This window comes from Coregonus clupeaformis, chromosome 11, assembly GCF_020615455.1.
Source record: "Coregonus clupeaformis isolate EN_2021a chromosome 11, ASM2061545v1, whole genome shotgun sequence".
Taxonomy (NCBI): Eukaryota; Metazoa; Chordata; class Actinopteri; order Salmoniformes; family Salmonidae; genus Coregonus; species Coregonus clupeaformis.
Genome location: NC_059202.1, coordinates 35,279,713 through 35,302,919, shown reverse-complemented (window position 1 = coordinate 35,302,919; position 23,207 = coordinate 35,279,713). Strand labels below are relative to the sequence as shown.

Below are 23,207 nucleotides of genomic sequence, written 5' to 3'. Positions count from 1 at the left end.
GGGGTCAAAATGATCACAAGAACGGTGAGCAAAAATCCCAGAACCACACGGGGGGACCTAGTGAATGACCTGCAGAGAGCTGGGACCAAAGTAACAAAGCCTACCATCAGTAACACACTATGCCGCCAGGGACTCAAATCCTGCAGTGCCAGACGTGTCCCCCTGCTAAGCCAGTACATGTCAAGGCCCGTCTGAAGTTTGCTAGAGTGCATTTGGATGATCCAGAAGAGGATTGGGAGAATGTCATATGGTCAGATGAAACCAAAATATAACTTTTTGGTAAAAACTCAACTCGTCGTGTTTGGAGGACAAAGAATGCTGAGTTGCATCCAAAGAACACCATACCTACTGTGAAGCATGGGGGTGGAAACATCATGCTTTGGGGCTGTTTTTCTGCAAAGGGACCAGGACGACTGATCCGTGTAAAGGAAAGAATGAATGGGGCCATTTATTGTGAGATTTTGAGTGAAAACCTCCATCCATCAGCAAGAGCATTGAAGATGAAACGTGGCTGGGTCTTTCAGCATGACAATGATCCCAAACACACCGCCCGGGCAACGAAGGAGTGGCTTCGTAAGAAGCATTTCAAGGTCCTGGAGTGGCCTAGCCAGTCTCCAGATCTCAACCCCATAGAAAATCTATGGAGGGAGTTGAAAGTCCGTGTTGCCCAGCGACAGCCCCAAAACATCACTGCTCTAGAGGAGATCTGCAAGGAGGAATGGGCCAAAATACCAGCAACAGTGTGTGAAAACCTTGTGAAGACTTACAGAAAACGTTTGACCTGTGTCATTGCCAACAAAGCGTATATAACAAAGTATTGAGAAACTTTTGTTATTGACCAAATACTTATTTTCCACCATAATTTGCAAATAAATTCATTAAAAATCCTACAATGTGATTTTCTGGAAAAAAAATTCTCATTTTGTCTGTGATAGTTGACGTGTACCTATGATGAAAATTACAGGCCTCTCTCATCTTTTTAAGTGGGAGAACTTGCACAATTGGTGGCTGACTAAATACTTTTTTCCCCCACTGTACATTATAACTCTAACACCGTTCACACATTTATACTGTATTTGGGGTGAAATCCTTTAGTCATTATTCTTAAAATACAAATGAATCTAACAAAAACCTGTTTCAGTCTGCTTTCCAACAGACACTGAAAGACAAATTCACCTTTCAGCAGGACAATAATATGAAACACAAGGCCAAATATACACTGGAGTTGCTTACCAAGACGATATTGAATGTTCCTGAGTGGTCTAGTTACAGTTTTTACTTAAATCGGCTTGAAAATCTATGGCAAGACTTGAAAATGGCTGTCTAGCAATGATCACCAACTAACTTGACAGAGCTTGAAGAATTTAAAAAAGAGTAATGCGCAAATATTGTACAATCCAGGTGTGCAAAGCTCTTAGAGACTTACCCAGAAAGACTCACAGCTGTAATCACCACCAAAGGTGGTTCTAACATGTATTGACTCAGGGGTTTGAATACTTATCTAATGAAGATATTTGAGGTGTATTATTTTTTTTTTTTACAGATGTTAGAATTTTTGCAAGGGAGCACTGCACACAAGTGGCCGTGACCCCACTCTCTGAAGGTGTCTCAGGTGGAGTTGGGATATGTAAAAAACACATTTCCAATTCACACAAGTATTAATACACACTTGTACATGTGTGAAATAGGACAGATATAAGCACCCACTAAATTATTATTATTATTATTAAAAACATACAATATTCAGAAAAGTATCTTACAAAACACGATTATGAAAAACAAACACATTCCTCAGTAAAATAAAAAGTCATCAACCAGCCTTCTGAACTGCCCTAGTCGCACCAAAACATCCAACCTTAGAGGGTTCTGGAGATCATTCTACAAGTAAGGTGCAAAAAAACTAAATGCAGATCTACCTAACTCAGTGGAGACTGAAGAGATGGCGGAAGTTTGAACAAGAGGGCTTCATAAACAAAAAGAGAGCAGTGCATTGATCTTCAAGAGTTAAGAGAGGGCCAGCCTACTTTTTGATACAGAATGCAGTGATGTGTACTGAACCTATCTCCCGTAATAAAATGTAGTGCAATGAAGGCTAAAATCTGGCAAGTATCCTATAGTTTTCTAAATAACTTTCATGGGATATTCTAATGTTTTCATTTGCTGCCTAAGGGCCACGTTGGGACTACACTGCAACATAACCTAGATTAAAGGAATGTTGACTGTTTGCTGGGTAGTAACATTGGAATAATACACGTCCTATATCATTGACATTGTGACGTGGCCTCATTTCAACCCTTGACTCAATAAGAATTTAGGCAGAATTCTATATGTAAATATCCATCCAGACCATCAAACAAACTGCTTCTCAGACATAGTGTCAAGCTATGTCCACACGGTAAACGGACAATAATTACGTTCTGGTTCATATGCACAGCGCAATATTAGACTCAATAAAATATTTTATAGCAGAGCGACTTACAGTAATGAAAACTACATTTCTGTACCTTTCGTATTGGTTTACTGTGGGAATCGAACCCACAACCCTGGCGTTGCACGCGCCATGCTCTACCAATTGAGCCACACGAGACGGCAATCCTTTTTTTCAGAACACATTCAGCTGTCCAACCTCTGCCCTCAATTACACGCCCTACCGAGCAGAGGGACTCCAGCAGCAGCGGTCTCTCCCACCTCCAACAACAAACCAGCCCAGGAATGAGCCAATGAAATGTTGTTGTTATCTTCATGTCTGGCCAATACTTAGTAGCGTAATTACATTATAGGATAATGAGCGGTGAAATGATTCTGTCATCCTGGTTAACGTAGGATAAAGATTGCAGACGACATACAGGACCATTATATAGTGTATCGGTATGAATCTGTTTACTAGGGTGCGGTTTTACATAGCTTTTTGATCATGTTGTACATTTGTGAATTTCAGCTCAACGGGAATTATATTTGTAGGTTGTTCAGTAGTCTTTACAATTTTTTTGTGACTGATTAATTTAGCTGAATAAGTAAGATGTATGAAAATGACATTCAAATGCTTTCGTTTTGGAGGGATCTCATAGCCGAACTTGATTACAATTCTGAGAATTTTCATGAAAGTCAGACAAATGTGAATTTTATTTTAACTATATTTTCTCCATTTATGTAAGCAAGATAAAGTGGTTATGTTTATGTTCCAGAAAGTGAATCCATGCATGCGGCTGTGGATCTCATAATGACGGATGATGAGTGCTCATAAATCATGTTAGTCTCCATTTGTAAATCAAGTAATGAAGGTGAAATACATTTATGAGTATTGCATCTCCGATTTTGATTAAATGGGTATTAGGCCTACTGATAATGTAAAAAAAAAAAAAAAAGGTAAACGTTTTTCACGAGGAACAGAAGCTTCGTAAATGGTAATCAAATCAAAAGACAGTCATTAAAATAAATACTGTATCTACAGTAATTGTGTATCACATGGATTTCATAATAAAAATCCATAGTCTATAATTAACCTTCAGATTCAAATTTTTACGGTGATATAAATTAACTCTTACAGTAGCCTTTTCGTCACCTGCCCCACCTATTTCCTGATTTAGCGTTGGAGATATCCATTGTATAACAGAAGGAACAGTGTCGCGCAGCATCCTTGAATGGCACAGTTCAACATGGACCACTTAATTTTCATCTAAATTTAAGTTAAACTCCACACGGACAAAGATGGTAAGGTATCACTTAAATATTGATGAAACGATACAGGAAAAACATGCAAAATATGAATACTATTAGACAGCCTCTATATAGGCTATAACATACGTTTACTGTCTATGCATTTTTTTGTAGCAAGTATTCTCTAACAGGTCGCGTTTGTTATTCGAAGGTCGCATTTTTTGCACTTCTACAAATACATGCGTGAAATGAAATGTCAATGCCTCGGGCATCTATAAACCACATGTTAAACCACAATCTCTTTTAGGTGAAGAGTGACTTTCACATCTACTCTTATGAGACACAATAATCACTTGTTATAAGACTGGCCATGATTGATTTCACTGTTCTCTAATTCAAATACATTTTTGTTTAGATTCAACCAAAATGTACAAACTTAAATGCTGCAGATGTGAAGAGAATTAGCCTAGATTTAGGTACCTAAAGAACAAAATAATGTCTGGCATAATGTTATTTCAAGGGACTAATATACATTGATCATTAGGATATAGTGTGAAAATAATATTCTGTTCAGTTTGTAAATGTCTCAATTAAGTGGAACATTTAAACATTGCACTCAAGCCAATTGATTTGTTGTTATTTCTCTGTATAAGAAGTGGTGGTTCAGTCAGTGATGAGAGGAATAATTGATCATTGTTATCACCAGTTAATTATTAACACTCAGCATACCACACACAATGGATCCACACACTTTCTCTCCTACTAGATTCGATATTTGTTTAATCTGGTTTTTGTTATTTGGTATCGCATTTTCCTTTAACCTTCATACACCTATGCCATACACAAACTATATGTTAATAACTCATGTGAACTCTTTCAGACAATTTTTTTAAGTTCTAGAGGCAATGAGAATGTTAAAGGACATGCAGTTCTGTTTTGAGTAAGCAAGTGCTTGAGAACAATGCCAGATAGGCTCCATCTGTTGTGGTACAGAGATAGGTCTTTCTTATTTCCTCTGTGTGTCACAAGAAAATTATCTTTAGCAAAGCATGCACCTCATTGGCCCATTTATGACTGCAACTGCCATTTCTATGGCAACAATTGCAGAATGATACACAAGGTGCATAGGTGTGTGGTTGTAGTTACTTCCTGTTTCTCTTCATTGTTTCATTCTTTTAACCCTTTATTCAGCAAAGATCTTTGCTCTTGAAGTAATGATTTTTGAGTGTGGGTTTTTCCAAGTTCTCTAAAACTTTTCAGAGAGGTAGCATTGATCATACAAGTGCACTGTCTGTGACAATCTGACCTAATTGTTTACTGTGCCATGACCTCTATCTCAGAACATTTTCCCTTACTGGCTCTGTGGTAGTTTGGCTTGCATGTGACATGTGGTTTGGTTGCACATAACATGTTAAATGTGCCTCAGAGAACACTATTCACACATCTATTGAAATGTCTCTATGTGTCTTGCTCTGATAGTAGCACATTCAGAAATACTTGTACCTGTGTTTTCACTCTGGTGCTTGTGAGAGAGACATTATATTGGTCAGAGCAAGTAATGTATTGAGCCTATTGTGTCATTTAGTGGCAGTAATGATGCAAGGATCAGGAACCGCTAGTGATTTGATGTGTGCAGTCCCTCATTCGAATGATGCCTCAGCATGGGTGTGTGAAGAAAGAGAGATGTGTGTGGGGGTGGTTGCACTGGTTTTTGCTATTCTGCTAACTTCCTGCTTACGAACTGAGCAGCCCCATTCTCACCTTGCTGTATCTGTGTCAGGCGGAGAGTGTGGATGTTCGTGCGTTGAGGGCCAGGTTCCATGCCAAGGCTGACATGGCAGGTAGCCAAGATAGTACTTCTCCAAAATCTCCACTGCCAGGATTTGGTAGAGGAGGCCCGTTGTTGGCAGACGCTGGTGTTACAGCAAACGGAGGGGTCCGACATAAACTGATGCCTTTGGTTCCCACACCACCACTTTCTGGATCAAGCTCCACCCTGGACCTTCAGAGGCTACCACCACGACCTGTAAGGGCTGAACTGGAGGGCGTATCCACCAGCCCCAAGCCTCATGGTGTCTTCCCCCGCCCTCCACCATCACACCGCCCCCATGGAGCCACCAAGGAGCTGCCCCGACCTCTACCCCCACCCTCAGACACTGACAGGCAAGGCAAGGGGAGAATCACAGGGGAGCTCCTGCAGAACATGATGCACAAGGGAGTACCCACCGCCCCTACCAAGCCAGTGCCCCCCTCCCTACCCAGCCAGAGGAGTCTGACGGAGGTAACCCCCCTGAGAAGGACCCTGCCCTCTGAGGGCCCCAGACCCATAAAGCCCAGACGACCCCCGCACGTCAACCTGCAGGCCCATCAGAGAAACACCAGACCACCACACCTTGCAGGGCGCCCAGTGTTAAGAAAGACTGAAGGTAAGCAGCTTGGTTCTAGATTCAATCCGATCAAGCGGTCACTGGCGATAGCCGACACCCGCATAGCTGGTGTTTTGGCGGTGTCTGAGGTGTAACTTAGTCTAGCTAACACCAACAGTGCTTTCAGAAAGTATTCACACACCTTTACTTTTTCCACATTTTGTTGTGTTACAGCCTGAATTGTAAATTGATTGAGATTGTGATCTACACACAATACCCCATAATGTCAAAGTGGAATTTTGTTTGTAGAACATTTTTGAAATTATACAGAACAAAAATATATTTGCAACATGTTTCATGAGCTGAAATAAAAGATCCCAGAAATGTTCCATATGTACAAAAGGCTTATTTCTCTCAAATTGTGAACACATTTGTTTACATCCCTGTTAGTGAGCATTTCCCCTTTGCCAAGATAATCCACCCACCTGACAGTTGTGGCATATCAAGAAGCTGATTAAAAAGCATGATCATTACACAGTCTCACCAGGGTCGTGACCTGGATGCAGTTCAGCGTTGTAACCGATTTCAGTGGGCAAATGCTCACCTTCAATGGCCACTAGCACGCTGGAGAAGTGTGCTCTTCACGGATGAATCCCGGTTTCAATTGTATGGCGTCTTGTGGGCGAGCGGTTTGCTGATGTCAACATTGTAAACAGAGTGCCCCGTGGTGGCAGTGGGGTTATGCTATGGGCAGTAGTGATGCGCGGGTTGACTCATAACCCGCAGTCCACGCGGTTATATCCACGGGGCGGATGAGTTTAGGGTCATTAAATATTGTGTGGGTGGCGGGCTGGTTGAATAAAGAGAAACAATAACTTAAAAAATCAACACATTTACAATTATTGTGCAATTTATATAGGCTACATTGAGGTTTGTCGTTCTTTATTTTAGGCTATCTGATATTAGTGCATAAGCCTAAACTTTAGGGCTTAACCATACACGCGCCAAATAGCCTACACACCCGATCGCCAAATCATGTTTTTGGGAACCGGCAGAAAAAGTTAACATCAACCACGGAGGCAAAAAGGACATTGTCAAAGTTTAATTCAATAAGACAAAAGCTGCGAAAGGATATTTGAAAATAAATAGAAGGGAGAGCCAGAAAAGTAATGTTTGGAAAATGTTTTCTGAAGTGGTAAAAGAGGATGATAGCAGTGCCGGCTTTGTTATGTGTGATGATTGTGAGGCACTATACAAATTCGACAGTCACAAGACGGGGCTATTTAATAGGCCTATGGCATGTCAAGGGAACTGTCGCCTACTATTTAGCTGCGTTAAATGGTCCTCTGTAGCTCAGCTGGTAGAGCATGGGGCTTGTAACGCCAGGGTAGTGGGTTCGATCCCCGGGACCACCCATACATCAAAATGTATGCACACATGACTGTAAGTCGCTTTGGATATAAGCGTCTGCTAAATGGCAAATTATATATTATATTATTAAATAGAAACTGAAATCTGGACACTGACTGTAGGTCTATATCCTTAATAATAACTCCTGCAGAATGAAGCATTTCTTGCAGTAAAATTATACACCAAAAGTAGGCGAAATTTGGACTTGGGAACAGGAGTTATTTTGCATCTTGAGAGAATGCAAAGCTCAGTTAGATACCATATGTATAGGTGCTGTCTTCATCATACAAGCATCATAAAAGCTGATAGTATTTCAATCACATAAAATATGCATCGAAGCTGAACTGAAATCTTATCAGAAACACGTTGGGTCGGTTTCACAGCTTTCTTTTTCCTTACAACCGGTCAAACTGATGTCATTTGGACATTTTGCACAGGAAGTCTAAGCGCTATTGAATTTTCTCCTAAGTCCCTAAACGTCTTTGCTCCTCGAAAGATGTCAACTAGATTGAAGCATTCATTCTATCGATCTATTACATTATTCTGTTGAGCAAGGGTTTATTTAATATTCTAGGACAGCATATAATGACAATAAATAAGCTACATGTGTCTAATTATAGACAAGTTGAAGAACAATTATGTCGGAAATTATACGTTTTATCAAAATACGTTTTATCACAGGGGACAATTTTAGGACTCATCATTGTAGTCTGTAGAAAAATGTGGGATGGACCCCTCTGTCTGTAAGAAGAGAGCTGCATTCTCTTTTATTTATTTACAAAGCAATCTTACAGAAACTGCACCCCCTGTCAAAACATTGTTCTGCCATCGTTGACTGTAGCCTATAGCGCATTTTTTATATATTTGTTGGGTGCAGGCCTCAGATTTTCACTTTATCACATATAGTCGGGCAGTTGCGGATGGGTTATTAGCAATTGCGGGCAGGTACTGGTGAACAAACAGCTGACTAATGGGCAGGCATAAGCTACGGACAAAAAACGCAATTGCATTTTATCGATGGCAATTTGAATGCACAAAGATACCGTGAAGAGATCCTGAGGCCAATTGTCGTGCCATTCATCCGCCGACATTACCTAATGTTTCAGCATGATAATGCACAGCTCCATGTTGCAAGGATCTGTACACAATTCCTGGAAGCTTAAAACGTCCCAGTTCTTCCATGGCCTGCATACTCACTAGACATGTCAACTATTGAGCATGTTTGGGATGCTCTGGATCGACTTGTACAACAGTGTGTTCCAGTTCCTGCCAATATCCGGCAACTTCACACAGCCATTGAAGAGGAGTGGGACAACATTCCACAGGCCACAATCAACAGCCTGATCAACTCTATGTGAAGGAGATGTGTCGCACTGCATGAGGCAAATGGTGGTCACACCAGATACTGACTGGTTTTCTGATCCACACCCCTACTTTTTTTTAAAGGTATCTGTGACCAACAGATGCATATCTGTATTCCCAGTCAAGTGAAATCCATAGCTTAGGGCCTAATGCATTTCTTTCAAATGACTGATTCCCTTATATGAACTGTAACTCAGCAAAATCTTTGAAATTGTTGCATGTTGCATTTATAATAAGTATTCAACCCCTTTGTTATGGCAAACCTAAATAAGTTCAGGAGTAAAAATGTGTTTAACAAATCACATTATAAGTTGCATGGACTGATTCTGTGTTCAATAGTGGTTAACTGCCTGTAGCTTAGGACCTGAAGCAAGGATATGCATATTCTTGATACCATTTGAAAGGAAACATTTAGAAGTTTGTGGAAATTTTAAATTAATAAAGGAGGATATAACACATTAGATCTGGTAAAAGATAATACAAACAAAAAAACGTGTTTTCTATTAAATGTTTTGTTCCATCATCTTTGAAATGGAAGTTAAAGGCCACAATATATTATTGCAGTTTAGGCGCAGTTTAGATTTTGGCCACTAGATGGCAGCCGTGTGTGTCCAAAGTTTCAGAATTTGATCCAGTGAAGCATTGCGATACTGGACTATTTTGTATCAAGTCTGCCCAAATGTGCTGAATTGGTCAATTGCTACATTTTCAAGTACATAACTATAGAAAACATACAAAAATGATATGGTAATACAAAATGTAAGTTTACACACTCCCACGAATGTCATACATGATGGATCATTAGCTTATACACGAACTTTCACATATCTAGATGGCCGGGCTGGGTGGGTGTGGAGCCAGAGACAGCTGGGTTTCAAACTGTAGAACCCAGTTCCTACATTTTAATATAAAAATTGATTTTATCAAACAAAACTGTGCTACATTTTATCTCTGGGACCCTTAGGATGACAAATCAGAGCAAGATTACTGAATGTAAGTACATTATTTACCTTCAGAGATGAATGTATCAACCCAGTTGCCGTGATACATTTTTTGTTGTTGTGCACTCTCCTCAAACAATAGCATGGTATTTTTTCACTGTAATAGCTACTGTAAATTGGACGGTGCAGTTAGATTAACAATAATTTAAGCTTTCTGCCCATATAAGACATGTCTATGTCCTGGAAAGTTTGTTGTTACTTACAACAGTCATGCTAATCACATTAGCGCATGTTAGCTCAACCGTCCCGTATACGGGACACCGATCCCGTAGAGGTTAACATGATTTTTGAATTACAACCTCATCTCTTTACCCCACACATACAATTATCTGTAAGGTCCCTCAATCGAGTAGTGAATTTCAAGCACAGATTCAACCACAAAGACCAGGGAGGTTTTTCAATGCCTCACAAAGAAGGGAACCAATTGGTAGATGTATAATACAAAATATCCCTTTGAATATCCCTTTGAGCATGGTGAAGTTATTAATTAGACTTTGGGTGGTGTATCAATACACCCAGTCACTACAAATATACATGCGTCCTTCCTAACTCAGTTGCCAGAGAGGAAGGAAACTGCTCAGTGATTTCGCCATGAGGCCAATGGGGATTTTAAAACAGTTACAGAGTTTAATGTTTGTGATATGTGAAAACTGAGGATGGATCAACAACATTGTAGTTACTCCACAATACTAGCCTAAATGATAGAGTGAAAAGAAGGAAGCCTGTAACAGAATAAAAATATTCCAAAATATGCATCCTGTTTGCAACAAGGCACTTAAATAATGAGGCAAAAAATTTAGCAAAGAAATTTACTTTTTGTCCTGAATACAAAGCAGTATGTTTGGGGACAATCCAACACAACACATCAGTGAGTACCACTCTTCATATTTTCAAGCATGGTGGTGGCTGCATCATGTTATGGGTATGCTTGTCATCGGCAAGGACTAGGGAGTTTTTATTTTATTTTTATAAACTGAATACTTTTTGGATAAAAATATACGGAATACAGCTAAGCACAGGCAAAATCCAACAGACACTGAGAGACGAATTCACCTTTCAGCAGGACAATAACCTAAAACACAAGGCCAAATCTACACTGGAATTGCTTACCAAGATGACATTGAATGTTCCTGAGTGGCTTAGTTACAGTTTTGACATAAATCGGCTCAAAAATCTATGGCATTCTAGCAATGATCAACAACCAACTTGACAGCTTGAATAATTTTGAAAAAATCCAGGTGTGCAAAGCTCCTAGAGACTTACCCAGAAAGACTCACAGCTGTAATCGCTGCCACAGGTGATTCTAACATGTAGTGACTCAGGGGTTGAATGCTTATCTAATAAAGATACTGTATATTAGTGTTTTATTTTCCACAAACAATTTTTTTAAATGTCAGAATTTAAAATTAAATCAATTTTAATCCCACTTTGTAATGCAACAAAATGTGGGAAAAAGTCAAGGGGTGTGAATACTTTCTGAAGGCACTGTAACTCTCGAAGTCCTCCTGACCAGAGTCTGGTATTACTTTTTGATGTTGTTGGCACAATGCGTTGATAATGAAGGGGGCTGTGCTTTTACTGGTTGGGTTTCCTCTGTGTCTTTCTCACTCAAACAGCCACACACACTTCAACCCCCCAGGGAAAAAACATATTTGAGAGAACCAATCAAACCCATCGCACAATTTCTGAGCGAATATTGCATTAACAAACAGCCTCCTTTCCAGACCAATGTGGTCACAGCTCTCCCTTCACTGTGAGTCACCTGTGTTGCGTCAGCCAGGCTAGGTGTAACTGCTTTAGAGCTGTCAAATCACAGCGGCTGCTCGTGTGGCCATTGTCACGAAGCCACACCCATCCCAATCGCATCATAACTAGAAAGTGTAGGCTATATAGAAATAATCACACCCAAATTGAAAATCTTTAAACGAAATAATGAGGATTTCTATCGGCCTAATCGAGAAGTAGATTACATCTCAGATTCCACTGTTCGAACTTGTAAACAAGGCTGCATGGGATTTCTCTTAATGCGACTCCGTGCAGCCAATGGCAATGTCCGCTTTAGGTATAATGCCGGGAGCCGCTTGTGGATTTGACAGCTCTAACGCAGTTCCACCTCTGACACCGCCAAAACAACCGTTATGCGGGTGTAGGCTAGTGTGGGTCTGATCAAATCTAGGCCTTAATTTCCTTTGAAAAAGCCCCCCTTCCATTACAAGTATAAAATGGAAAACTGACTGTTTTGAATACATTTATACAACGGGTGGGTCTAATCCTGGATGCTGGTTGGTTAAAACCGCATTCCAGCCGGTGTCTATTCTATTTGAATACATGTATGGACTTACTGTAAGCACCATAATGACACAATATAGGTATCTGTTTATTTGCAACCTGTCTAGGACAAATATGCAGTGTGCCTTATCTGGTTACCAGTTAAAACCTCAACATGTCTCTCTCTAAAAAGTATTTTTGAATTATGTATTGTATACATCACATGCGAAACAGTATATTCTGTAAGAAATCATCAGACTGCTGCTGCTGGTGCAGAGCATTGCCCTGTAATATATCTGTTGATATTGAATGAATTGGTGAAGACCTACTGTAGACCTACAGTGCAGGTTGTTTCTTCTCCTCAGGTGGCAGTAGTAAGTCTCTTCCAGGGATCGTTAGTCTATCTGGCCCCTCAAGACTCCCAAGCAAGCCCAGCAGCCTACCACGGGAGTGTACCCCTGTGTGAGTGTGCTCACTTGAAATGTCAAGTGTTGATTGTTAAATGTTGAGTGATAGTATGAACACAGATAGGGACATCGTTCTTATATTGTTGCTTTTCTAATTGTGATTACTCTGTAGGTAACTGGATTTACAGGAACAAAAAAGCCAAATGTTTCACTTTATGTATTTTTTCCCTCTGATTCCTGTTATCTCGTTAGACATTCCGAGGATGACCAGGGGGTATATGATGACATAGGCCTAGGCCTAGATGTAAAACCACCTCCCCCACCCCCAAAACACCCAGGTAGCTGGGACAAAAGTGGTATGTCTGAAAATAACTGCTATTTTACCATGAACGCATGCAAGAGATTCACTAGCTATTATGAATTTAGGGCTGAATCGTGATGACTCTTAAATCGTGAATGTATGATTTATGTGAAAGCTTGAATTGTATACACATATAGTATCTCAATCCATCATCCCATAATGCATGTATTTTACATGTTCATCGCTTGTTCATGCATGTCATTAATAGTATCTTCTGCTATTTCACCCACAGACTCCTGGAATGAAAATAGTTCTTCACAAATAGATGAGGTGAAAAATTCTGTGTTCCTATTCTGTTTACCATCAGTGAACATCAATGCAGAACACTGCTTTTGAATTACTTCTGAAATACTGTTCTTGAAAACATGCATTTCATGACATTTACCTTGAATCTATCTTCTTATTCCTGGCTGCAGGGGAGCGATGAAAGTGAGGTCTATGATATGATTGATAAGTAAGTATAGTATTGAAATACAACTTTGATCCCCTGCCTACATACAGTACGTGGTATCTTGGGTTTATGCTTGTCTGACAAGTAGACAACTCAATACCTGGCATAGCATACTTTTAACAGCCCATATCACAAGGCTAATGAAAAACATTTGAATAGTCACATATCTGTTATAACATGTTTATATAGGCGTAATAGGTGTCTACTTCAAATAATATCACTGACCCGTCAATGTCTCTGTCTTTTGCCATCTCAGAGGCAACCAACAGGAGGGGAAAACCACAAGTTCTGATAAGAATAAACAGAGAGAGTTGAGGCGGCAGCAAGAGCAGGAGAGGAGAGAGCAAAAGGAAATACTGGAAAGGGAAAACAAATACAGAAAGAAATTCAAGGTGATACGCCACATTTCCATGCGCTAACAAATCCAGAAATCCCCCCAAACAGTAATGTTTGTCATAACACACTTGAATACCAGTGTTTTGGAGATGGTGCTGCAACCTGGTCTCAGAGCATTTTGTATTATTCTGTATTTAAATCCAAGACACTCCATTTAGTATGATATGTTACGTTTCGTATTTATTTGTGGATGTCCAAAACCTATTTTGTGTGATATGTTACGAATTACAATTCATATTATATGTTACAAATTTGCAAAACATACAATATGTTATGAATTTGCAAAACGTATGATATGTTACGAATTCTAGCTAGGTGGCTAGGTGGCTAACGTTAGCTAGGTTAGGGGTTAGGGTTAAGTTTAGAAGTTAGGTTAAAGGGTTAGGGGAAGGGTTAGCTAAAAGCGTTAAGGTTAGGGTTAGGTTTAGGGTTAGGGTTAGCTAACATGCTAAGTAGTTGCAAAGCTAAAAAGTAGTACGTAGTTGAACCTTTACTAATTAGCTAAAATGCCTTAATTAGCCATCTGTATTATGTAACCATACCAAACATAACATATCATTCTAATTTGAGTGTCCCGGATTTACATTTACTATGTTACGTCTAATCTATGAGACCAGGCTGGGTATTTTGGAACACACCTGTAATAGATCTCTGTGAGCCTTTTTCATATGGTGTTTTGCCATATATGGAAATACAGTAATGTTATCTCACATGCAGAACAGACATCTCATTAATCTCTGTAGTCTACAAACACCACTTTACAACCCTCTGTATTTATTTGTACCCTTCCACAGCTGGGGACTGGGGACATAGAGGTCCTTCACATGGCCAGGGTTCGACACAACTGGCAGGGGGGCAAGCAGGATCTAACTGTTAGGCAGGGAGACAGTGTGGAGATCTTACGGGTTAAGAACAATCCTGGGGGCATGTGGCTAGCCCGCACACTGACTGGCACCTGTAAGTAAAACACTATTTAGTTCTATAGAACTAAGGGACAGTTCGAAATTTACTGGGGTGGGGTGGCTGGTCCAAAATAGGGGAGGGTTGTCTAACTTTATTTTTTTGCTTTGGGGAGGGTTGTTTGATTTTTTTATTGGGCACAGGGGAGGGTAGTGCATTTTTTCCGCTTGTTTACAGTCCCCATTTTGCAGGCTTTACTATATAATTTCTTCCATATAGCAAAATCTCCTCATCTGCTTGCATGCGCCTCCCCTATCAAGGTGTTTTGATACTTCCCTTAAGCACTACGCTTTTCTGCACGCTTAGTATACAGTCAACTCTATCTTGCCCATCTATATATAGTGACAATAGTGGTAGGTGGATCGTTTGCCCAGATCTGCAATTGGTTAACTAGCAATCATATCACACATAAAAACATTCAAATCTGCACCAATTTTCTATATAAATCCACAAGAACATAGAGGAATAGCTGATAGGCAGCGGAGAGCCCAGGTGCGTCATTGCACATGAAAGAACAGTCAAGACATGAGACACGCAGCTCAAAAAGCTATCTTATTGATATATATATATTTACTTATTTTTGCTGGCTCCCCTCACTTTTCAAATAAATGTATCCGTTATACAGTTCATTATATTTGTATGGCCTTGTACCTAGACTAGCCTACAACACCACAGTGCAATGAATATTGCATCATTGTTTTCAAGTGAGTACAATTCAGTACAATTCTACTCTAGGCTGTAAACTGCAGTGAGCATGTAATTTGAATAATGGCGCAAAAGTTCTGTTATTTCAATATTTCATTCCATTTGGATCAGTTGTGGGTCTACTCTCGACACATTACAGGACAGTCTGGCTGTATTTTTACTTCTGATACTGATGCACTGTCTGTTGCCGGTCATCATTCTCCCATGTCGTCCAAGTGGCCATATAGGTATATGCTCCCAGCAGGCCCAGTTATTCAGGAAAGCTTAACACGCGTTCTGCCTCTGAGAGCTATTCCTCGACCTCGAACCTAACGCTTTAATATAGCAAAAATATTTGTCATTTAACTTTTAAAATGTACTACCTTTTATGTGTGGCATAAACACAACTAGTCACAATGTTTTAATCTGATTAGGCTACTTCAAGTCTCCTGTAGGCTACCTACGCATGTTCATCCACTCCACTCTAATATCATTCCAGCATCCAAACTGCGCCCCAGCCATTAGATGAATGGAAAGAGACATCTGTTACAAAACATCAAAAAGTTGAATTGCATTCAGAGATTGTCAAGCCAAGCCTTCAATACTGATAAGGGAGGGATGAATTTTCTGTTTGTTGAGATTGGCATATTCTATTTGATTGTGGTGTTGAAAACGCAAACCATGATGAAGCGCTCAAAGTCGGTAATCGGTATGCAGTTAAGCGTTGCTTATTGGTTGTGTGTGGTGCATTGGCACAGAAACCCAATTATAAATGTAGCATCAAAATGTTGAAAATGTGATTTCCCCCAAGCTGATAATTGTCTGCAGCCAGCTCTCATCATAGTGTAATGAGACAGGCAGGGAGAGTGAGCTCATCCGTGGTGTTCGGCGAACCCTCAACCTTCTGGCCCATAGCCCTGCTTGGTATCGACTGTGCCACAAAACCATGCTGAAGTGGTCAAGTCAATATCCAAATAAACACAAATTATTTTAGAGTTCATTTTATGAGGGGGAAGGGTGTGCACGTTCTTTACAGTACAAGGGGAAGGTCATGTGAAAATATTTTAAACCTTGGGGAGGGGGGTGCATTTTTTTTATTACACCTGGAGTTGGACAAGCCCCACTCCCCGCTCCAGTAAATGTTGATCTGTCCCTAAACAATTCCATATATGTTCCATATTTTATACTAGTTCCATATTTGCTGTGACAATGCTGAAAACCACACATTTCATGTACCTAAAGCTACCAAAAGCCATTAATGAAGTGTTGTTTTGCAGATGGCTACATCATTAACACATGTGTGGATGTGGACTATGAGGAAGTGAAACGTAAACTCAAACTGTCCAGAGCCCCTGACCCCTCACTGCCACCACCACCACCTCCACCTCCTGTCTCTTTTGAGGACAATGACATCTATTATGATGTCGACTCCTCAGATAACATGAACAGGTAGCCCTCACATGCACAAATACACCATGTTGCTTTCACTTTGTCTGTAATTGAAACAGTGTAACCTGAATGCAAGTGATTGATATGATTGATATGTTTCTCTCTTACAGCAGCATGACTCAGGAGGAGGGTAAGTGGAGCTGTGAATGACCATTTTCCATTAAGTTGTTCATGTAGTATGCTTATGTTCATATATTTATTTATTTCTCTCTCTCTCTCTCTCTCTCTCTCTCTCTCTCTCTCTCTCTCTCTCTCTCTCTCTCTCTCTCTCTCTCTCTCTCTCTCTCTCTCTCTCTCTCTCTCTCTCTCTCTCATCCAGATGACTATGATGATGTGCAAGGAATACCCAATGACTTCCCCCCTCCACCTCCTGAAATGAGGTATTCCTCATATACAGTACCTTTGAATTCAATAAAACATTTACAAACAAATTCAGATACACAGGAGGGTTAGTCAAATGCCTTCCTTTGTCTGTGGTTTTTCGTAGTGTGATGTTGCTTTAATCGCTTGCCAAATTTGGCCTGTATGTTTACTTAAAATATGAAAATGAAAGCTTGTATATAGTTTATCTTGTCTGTTGCATGTATTGCACTGTATATAAATAAAGTAGTTGCTAATGGCTAAAAATAAGAAAGCATAAATAAAAACTACTTTTGTGATCAGACAAAAAAGGACATGTTTGTCTTTATGTTCCAGTCTAGATCCAAAAATGAGAAAGAAACTGGAGAAAGACGAACAGGAGTTCAGAAAAAGGTTTAAGGTAAATCTTAGTTTGCTCTTCTTGCATATCTGTTGAACTGTTGAAAATTGCTTTTACCGCAATTCATGTGCACACATTCCTCTGAAAAGCACAATCACTAGTCGCCTAATAATATGACATTACCAAGTCAAATGAAAAAATAAACATCACTTTTATTTTGTTCTGTCAGTTTGAGGGACCGATTAAGGTGTTACACAGCATGATGGTTGACGCAAGTGTCAAGAAGGCAGGAGGGAAGGATCTAACTGTGGTTCAGGGAGAGATCCTGGAGGTCATTCAACTCACCAGTGACAAGAAAGCCCTGTGTCGCAATGAGCAAGGGAAATGTATGTGAATACATCGCCCTCTTGTGAAAAGTTTCTGTAAAAGTTAGTTGTATATCGATTAGGCTACTCAGCAATGTATGTTTGTAGTACAGCCTTATCAATCAGAGATTGCAGAAAATTCCCTGTTTTGATTACTTTGTCAGCATGAGTGTCATTATTTTAATTGTTCATTCATTTTCTTTCTCTCACAGATGGATATGTTCCCAGGGTTCTTCTTCTTCAGGCGTAGGTTTCTTATATATTTATTAAACACAATTATTGGTAGAATATGAATTCAGAATAGCCATAGTCCCTGTTATTCAGTCACTGGTATCATATTTTGCTGCCTACAACTGTGTCATAACATTCTGGTTAATATGGTTTTCAATATTCCTTTTCAGGGAAGGGGAGGATGTTTACGACGATGTTGATCATATTAACGGTAAGTTATTTTTGAATGAATCATGCTTACTGTAAATACATTTATATTTTAACTGTCATATTATGAACTTAGCTCTGGGACACAACATCGGGAGTCACAGACCCCAGATGAGCTCATGTAATATAAACTGAACAAAAATATAAATGCAACATGTAAAATGTTGGTCCCATGTTTCATGAGCTCCTGAGTGGCGCAGTGGTCTAAGGCGCCGCATCGCAGTGCTAACTGTGCCACTAGAGATCCTGGTTCGAATCCAGGCTCTGTCGCAGCCGGCCGTGACCGGGAGACTCATGGGCGGCGCACAATTGGCCCAGCGTCGTCCAGGGTAGGGGAGGGAATGGCCGGCAGGGATATAGCTCAGTTGATAGAGCATGGCGTTTGCAACGCCAGGTTTGTGGGTTCGTTTCCCACGGGGGGCTAGTATAAAAAAAATAAAAAATATATATGTATTCACTAACTGTAAGTCGCTCTGGATAAGAGCGTCTGCTAAATGACTAAAATGTAAATGTAAATGTAATGAGCTGAAATAAAAGATCCCAGAAATGTTCCATAAGCACAAAAAGCTTATTTCTCTCCAATTTTGTGCACACATTTGTTTACATCCCTGTTAGTGAGCATTTCTACTTTGCCACGATAATCCATCCACCTGACAGGTGTGGCATATCAAGAAGCTGATTAAACAGCATGATCATTACACAGGTGCACCTTGTGCTGGGGAAAACAAAAGGAGCGTGCAATTGGCATGCTGACTACAGGAATATCCACCAGAGCTGTTGTCACAGAATTTAATGTTCATTTCTCTACCATAAGCCGCATCCAACGTCGTTTTAGTGCAATATAACTGCATTATGCTGCAAATACTGCGTCCAAAATAACACTGTTTTTTTAACTGCAGTAATTTTGCAGTGTAACTGAATTCTGCAGTTACTGCGTCCAAATTTCACAGTCAACTGCAGTTACTGCACTTTTACTGCAGTTTCAAAACTGCAATCTTTTTTTGTAAGGGTGAAACTGAGGAGTAATTCTGTCTGTAAGAAAGCCCTTTTGTGGGGAAAACTCATTCTGATTGGCTGGGCCTGGCTCCCAAGTGGGTGGGCCTATGCCCTCCCAGGCCCACCCATGGCAGCACCCCTGCCCAGTCATGTGAACTCCATAGATTAGGGCCTAATTTATTTATTTCAGTTGACTGATTTGCTTATAGAAACTGTAACTCCGTAAAATCGTTGAAATTGTTGCATGTTGCGTTTATAGTTTTGTTCAGTATATATACAGTAGGAAAAGTACAAGGAGTTAACCCCTTTGTTGACCTCCTCTCTCCTCTTTACAGATATCTATGACAATGACAATGTCTAAGATCACACAATCAACTGAAACCCTTTCCCTTTCCTGACCAATATGGATCACCAATACTGACTGGACTGACAATTTAATGCTCGTCTTCAAGGGAGACACACACACACACACAAATGTCCTAAGAATTGAAACAATCGTGGCATGATTGTTGTTTGCTCGAATTTGCTTGTAGAACTATTTAATACACTATACTTTGTTCATGGCTGGGCTTCTTGAGATGAGTTGGAAAAATAAATATTTTTTTGTCAATTGTATTTTGTGTATTATTAATATTTTATTAGTGTACTCAACAAAATTATCCTCCCAAGAATTAGAAGAAGGATTTAAGAAGATGATACATTTATTGATATGCTGCTAAATTCTCATGGAATTTATTACCCAAAGCTACCCCCTTTCTCACTGCATCTTTGAATATGTGATCTATTACTACTGCCTGAATATTACAGCAACACTTCCTGTTCAAAGTACAACACCATTTTTCTCAGGGTGACAGATAGTAGAGGAAACCTGTTTTTGGGACTAGTTCACACAACTTCGTGTGGACCTTCATGCTGAAAAAGATGACATCTGTCACGTGCATTTACAGATCGTTGTTACTTTGACGCTGCAGTTAACACGGACGGGATCAATTTGATTACCATTCGAGTGAGCATAGCTGCGTGCACCTGACTTTCAGACCGCTACTAGTGTGTTTACATAATGCAAAATTCCTTGGAGTCGCTTGTGAATGTGCTTGAGTCGTACAGAGGAAGAGATAAAGTGGTAAGTGTAGCACCAAAACATTTAATAAAAAATCTGATGTAGTATGAATACATACTACATTCAGTTATTTCATCTTATTTTAAATATGACAATTAATAAATGTTGAGTCATTGCCCTATTTAAATGAAGTTGCATACCACGTCCTATAAAATAATATAATATAATGGCCTTGTGTTTTGTGTGATATTTGTGGGCAGATAAGGACACTGTGCTATGGGTCCCAGCTGGTTGGTGGGGTTCTGTCTGAGAAGCCAGGGCTGTCATCTGCACAGCTTGGAAAGAGCCTCCTACTGTTCTCTGCACAGCTAAGCCACTGTCGGACTGTACTTAGACTCTTCGATGATCTCTCCATGCTCACATACTCACAAAGCTATGGTCTTGGAGCCGGGGTGAGCAAAGAGTCTATAGCAGTGTTTCCCAAACTCGGTACGCGTTTTGGTTTTTGCCCTAACACTACACAGCTGATTCAAATGATCAAAGCTTGATGATTAGTTGATCATTTGAATCAGCTGTGCAGTGCTAGGGCAAAAACCAAAACGTGCACCCCTTGGGGGACCAAGTTTGGGAAACCCTTGTCTATAGGCTTGGACCTTTCTGTCAAGACATAATAGATTTCCTTTATTGCTATGTCCAGTAATGCCCTGTATGAAAGATTTCTGAAATGACGTAGCCAGCCATCACCTGTGTCTCAAGACGTGGCAATAGCCCCACTTCAATATCAAGGCATGTCAGTGTCAACACACAATTGAAACCAATTAAAGCCAGATTCCCCGTAGTAAGATATTGAGGGCCAAATACTTAGCATAGACTTGACACTTTATTTAGATTGACATGCATGTCCCTCTCTCCAGGAGGAAGATTCTGCACTGCGCTTGATGTCTGTGCTGAATAATGTGGCTGACCAGCTGTATTACCCCTGTGAACATATAGCGTGGGCTGCCGATGCCGAGATCATCAGTGCCAAGTCTGACAAATGGTGGCTACTAAGCGGTATACTCTGGGGAGTATCTCTGCTTTTAGGCGTTTTCAGGTAAGACTACTTCTCCGCTGATGGTTTCATACTACAAAACGAATCTGAGGCACTCTTCAATCAGTGAAAGTTACAATGTTGTTCGCCTATTTGGCATATGGTGAAAGTACAGAAAACGTTGGTATTATCCTTGTTCTCAGGCTCAATTGCTACTGCATATAGAGAGCGGTTGGGTTCGGAGCTGGCTGGGGGACGAGATTACATTGGCATACCTACAGTACAGATTTCGGCATGGAGCTTTCCTTAGAATGTAGCCTATTGCTTTGGACAGGATTTGAAACACTCAGTGATAGTGGGGAGGCATGTAGAATGGCTATAAGCCAGTTTTACTCACCATACACATTGTCCATTCTAGGTCTATGAGGGTTATCATGCTGCTGAGGAAGAAGTTAAGGAAGTCAAGACAAGGCGACAGTAGGTGAGTCTGGTCAATACTGAATCAGTGGACTTGTGTTGTCTCAATGGCAGTGTGTGTCAATGACTGTGTCCCATCACGTAAAATGTGTTGATGGAATCTTGGCGTTCCCAATACATTTTCATTACATCAATTGGGAGGACATTTCAGGTAAGGATGCTAGATAAGTTTGTGTTGCTAAACAAATGAGTGTATATAAATGTATCTTGGGTTTGATTTGTCTCTCTCCAGTGAGGGAACTGTTGCCAGCAGGTGTCAGCTCCGGAGGCAGGTGCGAGGGGAGGTCCTCAGTATTCTCAGCAGCATGGCAGATCTGAGTAACGCCATTCATTGGATGCCCCCTGGTTTCCTCTGGGCAGGACGCTTTCCCAATTGGCTAGTAGGACTTATGGGCACCACATCATCCCTGATTGGCTTGATCCAAATGGGTGCCAGTCAAGCAGTCAGTGCCTAGTCTTATTGCTTTGACAAATCTTTTTTTTACTAACACATTTTCATAACCCAATCAGCATTAGTGGACAATGTAATTTGTTGAAAAATCTACTGAAAATGGGGGAACATTCCAACATCAAACCCTGTTCTGGATTACATCGTTGCGCCCAGTGTTGGTAATTAACGGTTTGTTTATCACTGTTCTTGCCAAAGCTCCACAACCAGATGCAACAGTTGACTATTATCTGTTTTAAACCGCTACCAACTGTTCAGCGATGTTGAACATAGGCCAGACTTGTTGATACTAGTAGGAATACAGTAAAACATGGGAAGCTCTGTCAGCCTGTGCTTAAGTGGAGTCATGTTCAGCTGGCCTACTGTTTCTCCTAGCTATGCACTCCAATTATCTGTCATGATTCTTAGTATTTCTCACATAAACCCATGGAATGTGAAGTGAAACAATCTAGAATATCTATTACTAATTTTTTATTAGAAAATGTATGAATCTATTAATCCACGGATCATTCAGGATGAATGAAGATTGTTTATTTGTTTTTGTTAGATTTTTTTGGGCAGAATTTTGAATGTTAGATATTAACAATATTGCTGTAACATTAATTGTTTGGCATTTTGGCACCAATAATCTCATTTTTTGTAAAATATAATCATAACTTTGGCTCAGAATAGCAATTGCCCTTTCAATATGGTAATGCTCATAAAACCAATCTAATACCTTGAACACAACATTTATGTGGCTACTATTTCAACCACTGAAACAGGCTGGACATGTTAATTGGCTATCAGTTGCTGTGATCAGTGTCAAATTGCAATTTGTATGGTGAATTGTAATTTTCATGTTCATACTTTTCCTAGAATAAAATACACTCGAAGTTAAATTACGTAATGTATTTCTGCTGTTTTTATTATTATAGATAT

At 40.1% G+C, this 23,207-nt stretch overlaps 2 protein-coding genes across 2 annotated transcripts; both read left to right on the top strand.

Annotated features, from left to right (window-relative positions):
* Positions 1 to 3,605: 3,605 nt before the first annotated feature.
* Positions 3,606 to 19,886, top strand: si:ch73-40i7.2 (FYN-binding protein 1). The gene is made up of 16 exons (XM_041890403.2): positions 3,606 to 3,711; positions 5,438 to 6,083; positions 12,430 to 12,526; positions 12,724 to 12,827; positions 13,065 to 13,102; positions 13,249 to 13,286; positions 13,540 to 13,675; positions 14,474 to 14,636; positions 16,601 to 16,772; positions 16,883 to 16,902; positions 17,092 to 17,152; positions 17,469 to 17,532; positions 17,702 to 17,858; positions 18,050 to 18,083; positions 18,239 to 18,279; positions 19,607 to 19,886. The coding sequence occupies exons 1-16, from the start codon at positions 3,709 to 3,711 to the stop codon at positions 19,630 to 19,632; spliced, it is 1,800 nt and encodes a 599-aa protein (XP_041746337.2). The 5' UTR covers positions 3,606 to 3,708; the 3' UTR covers positions 19,633 to 19,886.
* A 209-nt stretch (positions 19,887 to 20,095) lies between these two features.
* On the top strand, positions 20,096 to 23,170 carry pex11g (peroxisomal biogenesis factor 11 gamma). The gene is made up of 5 exons (XM_041891088.1): positions 20,096 to 20,394; positions 20,592 to 20,783; positions 21,246 to 21,424; positions 21,780 to 21,842; positions 22,071 to 23,170. Exons 1-5 carry the CDS (start codon positions 20,332 to 20,334, stop codon positions 22,291 to 22,293), a joined length of 720 nt encoding a protein of 239 aa, XP_041747022.1. The 5' UTR covers positions 20,096 to 20,331; the 3' UTR covers positions 22,294 to 23,170.
* The last annotated feature ends 37 nt before the right edge of the window (positions 23,171 to 23,207 follow it).